General features: G+C 42.0%; 1 protein-coding gene across 1 annotated transcript in view; it reads left to right on the top strand.

Annotated features, from left to right (window-relative positions):
• The window catches only part of magi2b (membrane associated guanylate kinase, WW and PDZ domain containing 2b), a gene marked incomplete at both ends in the record, with an annotated part of 71,457 nt that overhangs the window by 48,545 nt on the left and 8,947 nt on the right, over window positions 1-13,965 (top strand). The window contains 5 exons of the mRNA XM_079163240.1: window positions 859-980; window positions 1,637-1,819; window positions 6,137-6,666; window positions 7,525-7,693; window positions 13,710-13,741. Of these exons, the coding sequence (XP_079019366.1) occupies window positions 859-980; window positions 1,637-1,819; window positions 6,137-6,666; window positions 7,525-7,693; window positions 13,710-13,741 (1,036 nt within the window). The remainder of the gene's footprint in view (window positions 1-858; window positions 981-1,636; window positions 1,820-6,136; window positions 6,667-7,524; window positions 7,694-13,709; window positions 13,742-13,965) is intronic.

Genomic DNA, 13,965 nt, shown 5'->3' with positions numbered 1-13,965 from the left:
ATTTACATTTCTTACAACATCATACATTACAAATTACTTTGGAATAACACTTTAAATGCAAGACAAAAATCTTAAGATTTTATGTATTGCTATATTTCAAACTAGCCCAAAGTAAATTTAGTAATTAGAGTTGCCACTATCTTGACCCACCACAACATTTAAACCTGTAGTTTTTTTTCAGATTGAGGCAGCATATAGACTTCATACCAGGTCAGCGCAGCTTATCAAGATATTATGGAGATCATGTTAGCAAACACACCTGCCTGAAATTACTTCCAGCAGAAGCATAAGCTGTTAAATATCCACTGGCATTTTATCTCTAGTTTAGGTTGACAACTCTTGAAAAGTTTGTGTTTATAACACTTCACCAGAACTTTAGTTTGGGTTTGCTGCAGTCTGCGTTGACCAGATATCGTACACATGGCTTTTGTGAGCTAGAGCAGCTACCAACCATCTTAAATGTGTAGACGTTTAGAGCTAAAGGGACTCATATCACAGTATGCATGAAAACAATGAGCTGAAAGCAGCTATTATTGGACAGAGAGCTGTAGCGCTGGACTGCTGATTCTCAGTGGGATTAGCAGGACTAGCAACCCTTTCTCTTAGCAGGGAGTCATTTGACTCAACGTGACTAAAAAATACTACTCAATGGAGTTTCAACTCGTCAATCATTCAACACACTAAAAGGCAGCAGTGTTCTGAAAGAACACTTTTTGTTCTCAAGTGCATTTTGTTGAAAATACCTCTTAACGTTGGTAGAATTCTGAATGCAGAACTACATTGTGGTATTGGTATTTCTGGCTTGGCGCTTTGAATGATCCTTTTCCCCCTTTTTGTAATGATGCGTTGTAATTTCAGTCATATCAATCGAAGGACTCAGTTTGAGAACCCAGTCCTGGAAGCCAAGAGACGCCTGGAGCAACAGAGGCAGATGCAGAGCCAGGGACTCTCCGCTCTACCACTACCCACTATATACAGAGGTACACTTTGAATACTAGAGTATGTGCAGTTCTTAACTCAAAACATGTTGTCACACTTACAGATTGCAAAAAAAAAAAGAAAATGCAAAGACTGCAGGAACGACACGCAGGCAAATGGCCTTCATCTTCTGGCCATCAAGGACCCCTAAAGCCTGGATGCTGATACATTTTATTTATTGTATATCCTCCCTGTTGTACAGATTGTTTATATTGAACATTGTACATTTTTTTCCATCATTTTCCTAACGCATCTCTCATAGAACGGGCAGTTTCATGAGTATTTGAAGGGGCAGATGCACAATGTCACAATGTACAGGGTCGAATGGAGATTGCTGGCAGTGCGGGGGACAGAGAACATGCTCGCCCTGAGGCCCGTAGTGGTCTAGTCTGAGTATGAGGACGTACTAGACCAGCACATAATGTACGGCTTCATCTGAGTGAGACTGCACTTCTTCGATGAATCAGGAATTAAGGCAAATGTGTCTTTATTGCTGCTTTTGTGTTCAGAAAAAATGTACAATACGTTCATTCAGCACTGAAAATATCATGTCAAACTTTAATTCCAAGCAAACATAATGTGACCAAACAAATGCGCATGGTTTCTAGATATCAAGAATATCTAAAATATCATAATTCAATACCTTCTGTCCCTTCAGAGAAGCCATTGTTTACGAGGGACCCAACCCAGCTGAAGGGGAACTTCCTGTCTACAGCCCTGCAGAAGAGCAACATGGGATTTGGATTCACGATCATCGGAGGTGACGAGCCCGATGAGTTCCTGCAAGTGAAGAGTGTAATACCAGAAGGACCCGCTGCTCAGGATGGAAAGATGGACACAGGTAATTATGTGTACCAACACATCATTTTGACAACTGGTTGAGAAATAAATTGAGGTTTACACAAAAAACAGGCTGTCACTGCAGTCTCCACTGATAACGTAATACTGTGTTTATAGAAATGCTTGAGCACAGCCTCATTATTCTGATACCTCAACATAATGGACCTTAATTTCCTGCCATAGCAGATCAAGTGTGAAGACCTTTCACTGGCAGAGTTTTAGATTTATTCAAGCAGGTTACCAGCCTGTTGGGTAATTTCTGTCTACATTTCTCGTGCCTAAAAGGCAAGGGGAGCGCAGTAGTATTCGGTATCCAGTAAATTTGGTGCTGCAGTTTAATTTTTTCTCTGCCAACTCGAGCACTAATGGACTTCCAAAATCACAGTCTGACAAAGAAAGCAGTGATGAACCATTGGATGATGTTTTGGGGTCCTGATGTGCTTTAGAGATGTCGCCAACCAAAAGAAACTGTTGCTTTCATCCAAATTAAGCTCAGTACAGGCTATTACACAGGTTCCCTTAAGCCGTCACCTACCAAGGGATGAACACATATTGACGGACATACAACATCATGAAGGCCCATGCCTCCGTATTGGGCGGCTGTGGCTTAGAGGTAGAGCGGGTCGTCCACCAATCGGAAGATTGGTGCTTCGATCCCTGGCTCAGTTGAGCCAAATAAGCCGCCCAGCTGCAAAGATGCTGCAAAGAACAGGTTTAATCCATCAAAACTGGCAGTTTCCAGTTCACGGAGTTCAAGTCCTGGAGAGTTAGCAGCCCCAATGTTGTGTGCATTGTCGTGGACACAAGCAGACACTTTAGTCTCCATCGCATCAATTAGTTTAGCTGTAAGGTTGTCAGCTGTGTTTCTGCCTGGCGTGCTCTGTCAGGGTTTCCGCCATTGTATTGCAAGCCTGGCGTAACAACGTAACGTTAGCAAGTGTTCGGTCGAAAGAGATAGCGTGTGTGTGTAGTTGTGAGTATGAAGATGACAGCAGCGCTTTAGCTGTGGACATTGCAGTGCAGTGTGTGTACAGTTTATTTGTTGTTGAATGAATGAACCCCTTTAAAACCCAACTGAAGTTCCTATGTCTTGCTTGTCAGCTTGCTACTGATTAAAGTGAAGGGGTTAACCCCGAAGTTAGCTACAACTCTGGCGCTCTTAAAAGGTTTTTTATTTAATATTTTTGAAAGCACGGTAAAATGGTTAATTATTAACATCTCTACTGCAAGTAACCATGCTCAATTTGTATCAGGAAAGCACAATGTTGTCAAAATGTCAACATTTGACAACAGCATCATTTTGTATATTTAATTTGTTCCAGTTAGAAAGTGAGGAACATCTGAGGAAAATAAAACATGATTTTAAAGTAATGGTTAGAACTATAATGGTATTATTAAATACTTCTATGTGTACTCTGTATTGGTCTGAACAAAGTGGTATCAGCGCATTCCTAATCGGATCGGTACTCTGATCGGCTCACACATAACGTAACATAACGTTCTTTTAAGTTGTATAATGAATAAATCAATGATGTGAACAAAATTGCATTGATATTCAGTGATTGCAGAGACATGTTGATGCACAAGTTAGATCAAAACTCAGTGGTAGATGATTCTGCATCCCCAGAAATATCAATTTATCCTTAAAAAAAAAAATCATTGGCCCTCGGTGGCATATTTAGGGTGCCCTATATTTGTGCCTGCAGCACAGTGTGTCCCAGACAAGGACTTCAGTTTCCTTTCAGTGCACTCTGTCCTCTGTGAGTGCACTATAATGTTCTGTTTTTAATGGGAATGAGAGGAACTGATTTGATTGGCTATAACTGACACCAGCCCACACAACACCTACTTCATTAGGAGTTGAATTCCGGCTTTTACAGCGGCGCTGCAGGTGCAATATCACTGCACCAACACCAGTGGTCACAGTATTATCAAAAATCAGTCACACACAGATACACCAGCTGTGGCGGGTCCAAAGGGAGGCAGCTGCCACACTTAAAACGTGCCTTGCCGCACCAGCTGACACCCCAGTTTTAGTAAATCTAATAAAAAAATGTTTAAAAACGGATGTCCGAGTGATGCATCAAGCATCTCCGAAAATATTATTCTTTCATTGATAAAGTCTGAATATTTGAATTTATTGATTTCTAATGCTACCTTTTAATATTTCTATTCAATACCTTACTCATTTGCCACATTAATGTAATGTTTTTGATTTAAAATATCTTCATTTGTGATTGCTTGAGATTAAATTAGCATCGATTTCTGCCACCCCTTAAAGTCTCCATGCCACCCTCTTGCCACCCCTTTCTAGATCCACCACTGTCCTCAAGTGCCAAGAAATTGCCCCATACTTGTGTCTCTGCTTTGATTCATAAAGCCAAGAGTCTATAACATCCATAAGTTTCACACGGCTTACTCTCGCCTCATAGCAAGAGAGGTTCGAACCCGGGCTGGTCGGCCCTTCTCTGTGTGGAGTTTGCATGTTCTCCCCGTGTCAGCGTGGGTTCTCTCTGGGTTCTCCGGCTTCCTCCCACAGTCCAAAGACATGCAGCTTAGCTTAATTGGTGACTCTAAATTACCCGTAGGTGTGAATGTGAGCATGAATAGTTGTCTTAGGTGTCAGTCCTGCGATAATCTGACAACCTGTCCAGGGTGAACCCTGCCTTCACCCAAATTAAACTAGGATCAGCTCCAGGAGTGATCAGTTTACAGTCTTACCTGAAGAACAAAATACCTAGAGATTGTTCCATAAGTCCTTGGGGTAACAAAGATACATTTTTAAACGTTTACAGAAACAAACCTTAGTTTATGACTAACCTTAAACAGCTGATGTTGGTAAAACTCATAGTGGGCTATAGTCATAGGCTCAGAGAAGGAACTGCTGCTCCATGTGTCTGCTCTGGACCTGTGAGCTGGCCTCATGTCTGGCACGGTTGGTGCCTAAACCGTCCATTTAGAGCTCAGTTCGGAGTGGGAATCCTCCTTCCTACTCTCAGCTCCTGCTCTCTGCTTTTATGTCTCTCCCTCTGCCTATCAGTTTCTCTTTTATCTGGAATCCATCTCTTTCTATTTTATCTCTATCTCTCTCTTTGTCTCTCTGGCTCACCCTTTATTATGCTTCCTTATCTAACCATGCCATCTGACACTTCTCCTCTGCTTTCAGCCTCAGTATATATTTTCATCCTCTTTCTCTTTCTACCTCTAGTTTTTTTCTCTCTCTCTCTCTCTCTCATCCCTCTATCCTTGTCTGTCGGCCCTTTTTCTCTCTCTCTGTTCTGATTTCTCTCTCTCTCTCTCGAACTTGCTCCTCTCCGCTCTGTGACATTGCCAGAGCTGCTCACACACATGCATGTGCAAACACATTCACACTCACGCATGCACACAGTCACAGAGTCACACAGGCACTCCCTGGCTGAGATTAGCTGGCCTATTTGAGCTGTGCGGCATTGCTCTTAGGGATTGTGTATGACTGTGCATGTGAAATGTATGGTGTGTGTGTGTGTATGTGTGTGCACATGCTCACGGGAGTGTGCGCGTCTGCATGTGTGACAGAGAGTGCTTCCAGAAATGTGAAATAGAGGATTTGAGGCGGCTGCATTCGTCATGAGGCTGTGACTTTAATGCTGAAATCCAAAACTTTCCGCACATTCAAACTACAGCAGAGATGACAGAGCATCTAGTGTCGCATTTGTGAAGTTGTTTCACCTCGTTAGAATTTGTTAACAGAAAAAATGGCATCGACCAACCTGGTAACGCAAACATGAATATATAATTAGGTAGACACTGCCAGCCTGTCGGAGTGTGACCTGACAAAGACAACTTTTCTTCCACACAAGATCATTAACGATGGTACACATTTGCATTTTGCTCACCAGCTCAACAGGGAGATGCCACATTATAACACGTCATGCATGAGCCATCACTTATTTAAATGTTGGAGGTTTTTGCGTGATTGGAGTCTCTAACGTGCACCGGATCATATTCACAGAGACACACCAAGACACTGACCCTGTCTGTCTCTCACCTCGCTGTCTTACACATGCACTTGTAGATTGCCTCCAGTGGCAGTGAACTGATATTATACTCCTATGTGACACTTGAGAGGGACAGAGTGCTTTTCCCGTGTTGCTACAGCATGTGCTGATACCGCTGAGATTTGATATGGCAACAGACGGGGACAAGTTGTGATTTTTGCAGTACAGTATGTTTACAGAAGAACCATTGAGACCCGATCACATGGTCTGTGTAATATGTAACATACCGTAGTGTGAGTGTGACTGAAGCTGTCGTGTGTCCTTCCTATCTCCTTTCTCAGGTGATGTCATTGTCTACATTAATGACATCTGCGTGCTTGGGACCACCCACGCTGATGTGGTCAAGCTTTTCCAGTCCGTACCGATCGGTCAGAGCGTAACCCTCGTGCTCTGTCGAGGCTATCCGCTGCCCTTTGACCCCGAGGACCCAAGCGGCGCAGCGAGCACTTCCTTGACACCCATCGGCCTGGAGCATCGCCCCCTGGTGGTGAACGGCCGCGGCAGCTACGACCCCTACCTGGAGTATCTGTCGTTGAGCTCCCAGCTTCCTCCTCAGGCTCTGGCCCAGGCCGGGGCCCCTCACCCCGGGGACACACATCTGGATGGCTCATCTCTGCCGCCCACCACACCGGGTTCCGCATCCGCACTCACGCCTCACGACGACAACGTGTCCATGGCCTCCTCTGGGACTGCAGGTGTTGCTGGGGTACCAGCACAGGGGCCAGAGTTTCTGACAGTTACTATGGTGAAAGGGGCCGAGGGTTTTGGTTTTACCATTGCCGACAGTCCCACCGGTCAGCGAGTAAAACAGGTGACGTATCGTGATCATTTGTACAACTCTTCATTCACTTTAGACCATGAACGGTCCAGAAATGAAAGGCTTCAGACCTGTTTGATATTTCTGTGATTCAGAAAGTAAATGTGTTCTTTCAAGCGCAAAATCTCAGTAGTCAGCTAAACTCAGTGATCAAGGTGAGTTACACTTTCAAGATAAAACTGAGGGTCAAGGTCAATTTAATTCAGTCAACGCCATTAAGTAGAAAGAGATTGAGATAATAAGAACAAAGTGAGCTGAGCCTGTGAAGAATGTTCTATCTACGAACATAATGAATGATTGAAAGACGCGACTGGCTTTAAGAAATAGATAAATTAGAGAAGATTGGTTGTTATGATGTGACAGATTTCTCATCCCTGTTGTATTTCTCCAGTAAAACATCTGCACTTTGAACATCTGTTTGAACAAATAATTTGTTTTATGTTCAACATTCAATACTTATTATTCTTTAAACAAATAGAAAAAAACATCTGCCCGTGGAATTTGGAATTTGCACATTTCCTGCTGCATTTGTCATTGTTTTGAGAATTTTTGACAAATAATCTTCAAGTCAATATCTTAAAAAACCTTTAAATGCTCGAAAATACATGAGCTGGTTTTGGAAAAAAGGTGAAATAATCTCACCGCAGTGGTAGATTTTTAGACAGATATGATTTTAGGGACTGTTTTGGATGGATACTTAAAAAATATACCATGTGCACGTCTTTAGTCTAATCCAAGTTGGTTAGTTATGTTAGGAATTAAAAGCTTTGTGTTAGTTGGAAGAAGCCACACAATTGAATGGCAGCTAGTCACATTTGTGTGGCGTGTATGAACTGTGTTGTTGTGGTGCAGGTGCTGGAGCCGGGCTCACAGGGAGCGTCGGGGCTGATCGAGGGAGACCTGATCCTGGAGGTGAACCAGCAGCCAGTGGCTGCAGCCGGACATGGACGAGTGGTGGAGATGCTTAAAGAGTGTCCTGTGGGAGCCGAGGCGACTCTCCTCATACAGAGAGGAGCGACAGGTGAGAGACTTGTTTCTTCTCTGTGAGACTGTTATACGCTACAATTTCACTCCTTCTATTGTTCATTCACGAGGGCTACAAGGAGACAGATGAAGCAGATATAGTACAGAAAGTTGATAGTTATATTGTACATTTTGATGGATTTCTTATGTAATGTTTGGGCGTCTATAAACTCTTTTAGACCTGGTGATTGTTTTTGATCTTTTCCTGTCAGCAGTGGTGGCAAAACATGATGACAGTACAATTGGTATCAAAGCACAAGTGGCATTTTGGTGCCTTTCAAAGATAATTTTAGCAAAATGAAAGAAGGGTCCGGTGTTAGAGCAACTGTTCAGCTAAATATAAGCTGTTTTCTGATTAAGATACACAAATATCATGTTACTGTGCATCTTCAACCCCAGCTGCAGCTGAACAAGAGAGGAGTCAAGCAGAGTGAGAGCCGAGAGAGCAGAAGAGATTTTGATTATGATAATTTTGAGACTGTTCTATTTTTGAACACATTCAAATCACAGTGGCCCCTTACTTGAATTTTATTCAAATCTTTAGATGAGATTTTATTTTTGGAATATTAAATCGTTTAGAAGCTAGAAAAAAAGTGTGTCTGGTGCAAAACTGGGCAAATTATTTTATTTATTTAAAATATATATATATATATTAATGGACCAATCATTTTGGTATTTTGGTTAAGAAAAACTTAAATGTTCCCCTGGGGGAAATTAGGTCATTGCAGGAGCAAGCAGCCCCAGGACATATTATGAGACACAAGAAGAAACATCGAGTTTGTGAACACATTATATATGTTAGAAAATAAGAGTTGAAACTAAATCGTGTTGTTAAACCGTTAAACCGTTTTTCACTATTTTGTGTTGAGGATTTTTTTTGGGCAGGCTTAAAATCATGGCAGAATGACTCATTGGAGAGCATCCTTAGCATAACCCCTCAGCTATCGGTCTGAGGACGGATAAGCCTCTGGGTGCAAGAGGCTATATGTGGCTGTACGTGTGCTGCGTTTTGTTTACATTCCGATTAGCAACTTGAGACTGGGAGAGACGACATGTTCGACCGGATAGTTTCACAAGTAGCCATTTCACAAGCTACTCACCACAGCCTACGGTTTGCGAGCTAGCAGTGGTGTGCTATCCATCTGGCATACTGGGAGAGGCTGAGTCGTCCGGCTCTGTCTGTGTGCTCATTGCGCATTGAGATCGTCCGTAACTGTACATAAGTAATCAACCCTCTGCCAAGATTGGCCCTTGGTCTCAGAACCTTCAGCGGACCACGTCCCCAGCGTTTCAGAGCAGAGATTACTGCTTATTTCGTTACCATTTTGAAACCTAATTTGATATACTAGCCAAATTGTTTTAATCATTCAGCTTGGCGGTTGATAGCACTTTTTTTCTGGGGTGTGACAAACTCACTTTACTCAACATTTAATGTATATTAAATGTGATAACTCGTGCAGAAAATACACAGATATATAAATATTAGTGAACAGTGTCAACCGATATCATAGCAAGTGCTTGTCACTATTTTCTAAATGTGGCTTTATCGCTAGCAACATGTCATCAATGTGTTCCACTGGAGCAACACAGGGAAAGTGTTTTAAGATATAGCAAATCAGAAGCCGGTCAGATTTAAAATGCAGTGGAGAGTTTGGGAAAGAGTCTATCTCACCGTTAGGTTTAGTACAGGTCTGTGGATAGAGATGGCACCAACACTGCAGTGGGGAAGCAGTTTTATTCCCACTGGGGCCACTCATCTTCAAAATAAATGCAGTCATTTTACTGTAATGTGCTTTGGAGAGAAATGACTGTGGAGAGTGTCTTTTAGCTGGCAAACAAGCTGCACTGGTTGGCATAACGCTTTTTGGCCACCTGTACTGACTGTGCTCTCTTTGATTAAACAAACAGCATTTGCACCGTGTTATGGATTCATAAATTGTCCATTTTTAATTGATGCTGAATAGAAAATACAAACCAAAAAGCTCTAAACACACATAGCTATTTGTGACACAAGATCTATATATATACATATATATACAGGACTGTCTCAGAAAATTAGAATATTGTGATAATCCCCATACGTGTGATTTAGTTTACTGAACCAAGCTGAGTGTTTTTCAAGGCTCAGGAAACCCTTGCAGGTGTTTCGAGTTAATTAGACGATTCAAGTGATTAGTTGAATACCCTACTAGTATACTTTTTCATGATATTCTAATATTTAGAGATAGGATATTTGAGTTTTCTTAAGCTGTAAGCCATAATCAGCAATATTAAAAGAATAAAAGGCTTGCAATATTTCAGTTGATTTGTAATGAATCCAGAATGCATGACATTTTTGTTTTTTTAATTGCATTACACAAAATAAAGAACTTTATCACAATATTCTAATTTTCTGAGACAGTCCTGTATATATACATATATATATATAGATCTTGTGACACTGATCAAATGTGAATTATCTCTTTGAGTGATTGACCACACACAATTCTGTCCATCTGGAAAATTCTTCTTCTAGATTTTTCTCACAATGGCCGCTCCTCCACACACAACATTGCATTGTGACTTTGCTTTTATCGTTGGCTGTCTCTGTATTTAGATTGGGCTCGTGTTGTTCCACTATACCTGTCACATGTTAGATTCCTGTAACAAGCACTGCATTTTAATGAAATTCTCGACACCACCTTTTAAGTTTCTGCCCACGTTCAGCATTGTACCTTTCTCTTGAATTGAAAGAAGATGACCACATGCCCTCAGTCTGTGAAAAAATAAATCAAAATTGACTTATAACGTAGCAGGAAAGAGAAGGGTGGCCATTTTCACTCTTTTGCAATTTTCTACCAGATTGCCCACCTGCTAAGAAATTCAATTGCAGTGAAAGCTTTATTTGTTTGACGTGCTCTTGCACTGATTCTCTAAAAAGTGTTCTGGTCAAAGGGTCAAAATTTGACTTGCTAAATAACCGGGATGCCTATACCACTCAACCCCACAACGATTAACCGTACAGCACCGTTTAGTAGCCTGAATGAAAGTTAAGAGAGTCAAAAAAACATCTGTCCTCTGGCCATTTAAAGAAAAACAGCTTATAGATTCGCTGTTTGCTTTTGATGTGCCATCCAGCAGCTTTGCACGTCTAGGGATACATTTCTAGGAGTGAAGACTTAATTTGCATTGTTTCTGAGAGGATAACAGAACAATAAAGAAGAATTATAGATGTGCTCACCTTGCATCGCTCCTTTATCTTGGATTGTGTTTAATTAGGGATGAAAACAATCAGGCTCATATGCATCTCAGGTTTAATTAATTGAATGGTGACAATAATTATTAATGCAGACCTGAAAAGCAATCAAAGACATCAACACACATTTAGTGATCCTGACACATTAGACTATCTGATGTAAGTGCTGCAGGGTGGTTTGCTGATTTTACACCAGCCCTGTTGTCTCCAGTCTTCCAGCACGTTATTAAACATGGAGATGTATCGATGCCTCGTCATAGTGAATTGATTGTGTATGTATGTATGTTGTTCTGCAAATTTCCCTCTGTCAGTTTATTACATGGAAGCTCATACATTCTGCTGAGTTGGTTATGTGCACAAATGTATGCTAATGTATGTCAGCATGCATGGACGTGTACGTGAGCAGCTGAGATCAAGTGTTGTGGTGCTGAGACTGGAGCATCTTATGACCATGCAGAGCCAGCATCTGCCACCTGGTGGTTAACCTTTGCAAAGACATTCCCTCGTGTTTCACTGTCAGACACGCCATTTAAAAAGGATGCTGAAATTCAATATACAAATGAGATTGCCCAACAAGGATCAATGTTTCATTACATGTATATACACCGATCTGTATTCAACTGTACTCACAGCGTGCTGTAGATATCCTTGTAAATGCTGAGCTGAATGTGCAAATTACCTCCCTTCCCCCAAAGAGGCCATCTCCCCCCAACCTCACCCGTTTCTATCAAACAACTCAGCCTGACACACCAGGAACCTCTATGACTCTCTGTGTGTTGCTCTCCTCGCTGCAGGGTGAAAGAAAGGACAAGGTCCTTTACAGTGACTCAGATGTACAAAATGTCAGGCATGTTTAAGCTTGTTTGTGTTCACAGATGTAGGATTTCTGTGCAGAGCATCAAAGGAATTTAGTTTGCACACATGATTTCAGATATGAGACTGAGAGCATCGATGCTTTGTGTACAACAGACAGGGTGTTACGCTTCCGCTGTATGTGTGAGTGAGTGTGTGTGTGTGTGTGTGTTTGTCTCTGTGTCTGACTGCTGTAGCGTGGGCTTTCTGCCAGAGTTACACTGAGCTCTGGTCGTGTTCACAGCTCGGTCCCCTGACATCCCAGTTTGAAGCGGAGCCAACCGCAGACTAGAGACATTTTTCAGCACCAATGAGGATGCAGATCATGGCTGTGAAGAAAAGGGTGACAGACTGCACAAGCCAATCAGGCTGATCTGAAGGCAATCCAGAACTCAGCAGGCTAGTCTGTGAGGCCGGCCTGCCAGACTGTCTGACCACTGACTCCAGAGAGAGGCCACATGATGCCTCTCTACCAATCATTCATTTGTAATTCATCAGCATTCATACAAGCCCGCCACACATCCGGCACATATGCCGATGAATGGTATTAGCATTTAAATTAAGCTTAAATACCTCTGTGAGGAAGACGCTCCTCTTTAATACGAGTGGACAATTGCCTTATAGCTCATACTCATTTCCCTCAGTGGGTCATAAAGGAAAGTTTCCTGAGAATTAATTATTAGTATTCCTTAAAGGCTTCCCTTAAGGCCCGTGTTCCCTAGAGAACATGGTTATTAGTCCCAACCTCCCACAAAGCCGTCCCTTTGCTGCTGCCACAGTGCTGAATGGTTTCAGCACCAAGGACAGTTCTCATCAAACCATCATTCATGTTTATGTTTGTGCATTCGTGTACAGGGAGGGGTTTTATCTCCTCATATTCTCTTGTCCTCCTTCACGCTCAAAGTAACAGCAGGGACATTTGTTTTCAAAATGGGAAAGATTTCCTTGCAAAAATGATGCGTTACTTAGATGAATAGTAGGGGGTTGGGTTTGGAAAATGTGTGTGTGTGTGGGGGGATGGGGGTAAAAGTGTAAGAATGGCATAAATAAATTTAATTTTGTCCTCACATGGACTGGCAGTGGTCTATTGTATTTCATTTCCCTTAAATCTCCCCTCGCTCACTGATTCTGATAGAAAGTTCTGACATTCTGCTCCGCTGCTAAGGGCTCTGGCTTCCATCTCACACATCTAAAAAGCAGGAGGAATGTAGTTGGAGAGTAATTCCACAAATGTATTTCTTCTAGTGCTCTCTGACATTTCTTAGGAAATCTCATAAACTGAATAAATATTAAATATATCAGGATTCTCTAAAGAACATTTTACAAGCGCCCGCGCCTGTTAAAGGATTCATCAGTGACGCTGCAGGAGTCGAGTGTGCCTCATGCGTGTGTTTATGCATTTTTATCCACATGTGTAAAGATTCAAACTGCATGTTTATACAAAGCAGCCATTGCATGTGATCCCCCAATGTGCAAATGTATGTATTTGGGTCTCAGCAGCATAAATGTGCTGTATGTCTTTGATTCAGTGGACTCACGGGGAGCTGTGTTGATGAGATTGTTGTTGTGTTGTAGAGCGCTCCCTACATGCAGATAAAATACGACTTGTAGAGGAAACTGTGTGCGTGTGCGCGTGTGCGTGCGTCTGCCTACAGCCAATGATGTAATTATGTTGAAAACAAATGCAACAACTAAACCCATTTAGTAAGAGCTACACAAACAAAGTCAAAACAGAGGAATATGAAATCAGCGAGAGGATTTAACAATCGTATCCAACATCTCCTTTATAAAAACCTCTGCACATAGGTTCCATTAAAGTTGTTTTTTGTCTGAATAGTTGTAATCGTCTGTATTTTTGTTCTTTCGGAGGAATCCGACAGAATATCAGTCTGCTCTCTGTAAACCGTGTTCTCTCTTTCTTCCTCAGGCCACATCTCTCCTCGGAAGGCCTCCAAACAGGTACGATGATTGAACCAAATGTGTTTCTGCTTGTGTGTAGGTGAGCATGTGTTTGACTGAAAGGAAGATAGTCAGAGAGAAAATGTGAGTCTCTGAACCGGATTTGTTTGTTGAAGCAGAGAGGTATGATTCAAGCGTGTAAGATCAGCGTTTGTCATCGAGGCTGTGTTGCCTCAGAGATGTTTGGCTTTTGCTTTTATTGTGAAATGAGCCAGACTGTCGTG

Source organism: Pholis gunnellus (genome assembly GCF_910591455.1).
Source record: "Pholis gunnellus genome assembly, chromosome: 7".
NCBI lineage: Eukaryota > Metazoa > Chordata > Actinopteri > Perciformes > Pholidae > Pholis > Pholis gunnellus.
This window is presented reverse-complemented; position numbering and strand designations above follow the sequence as displayed.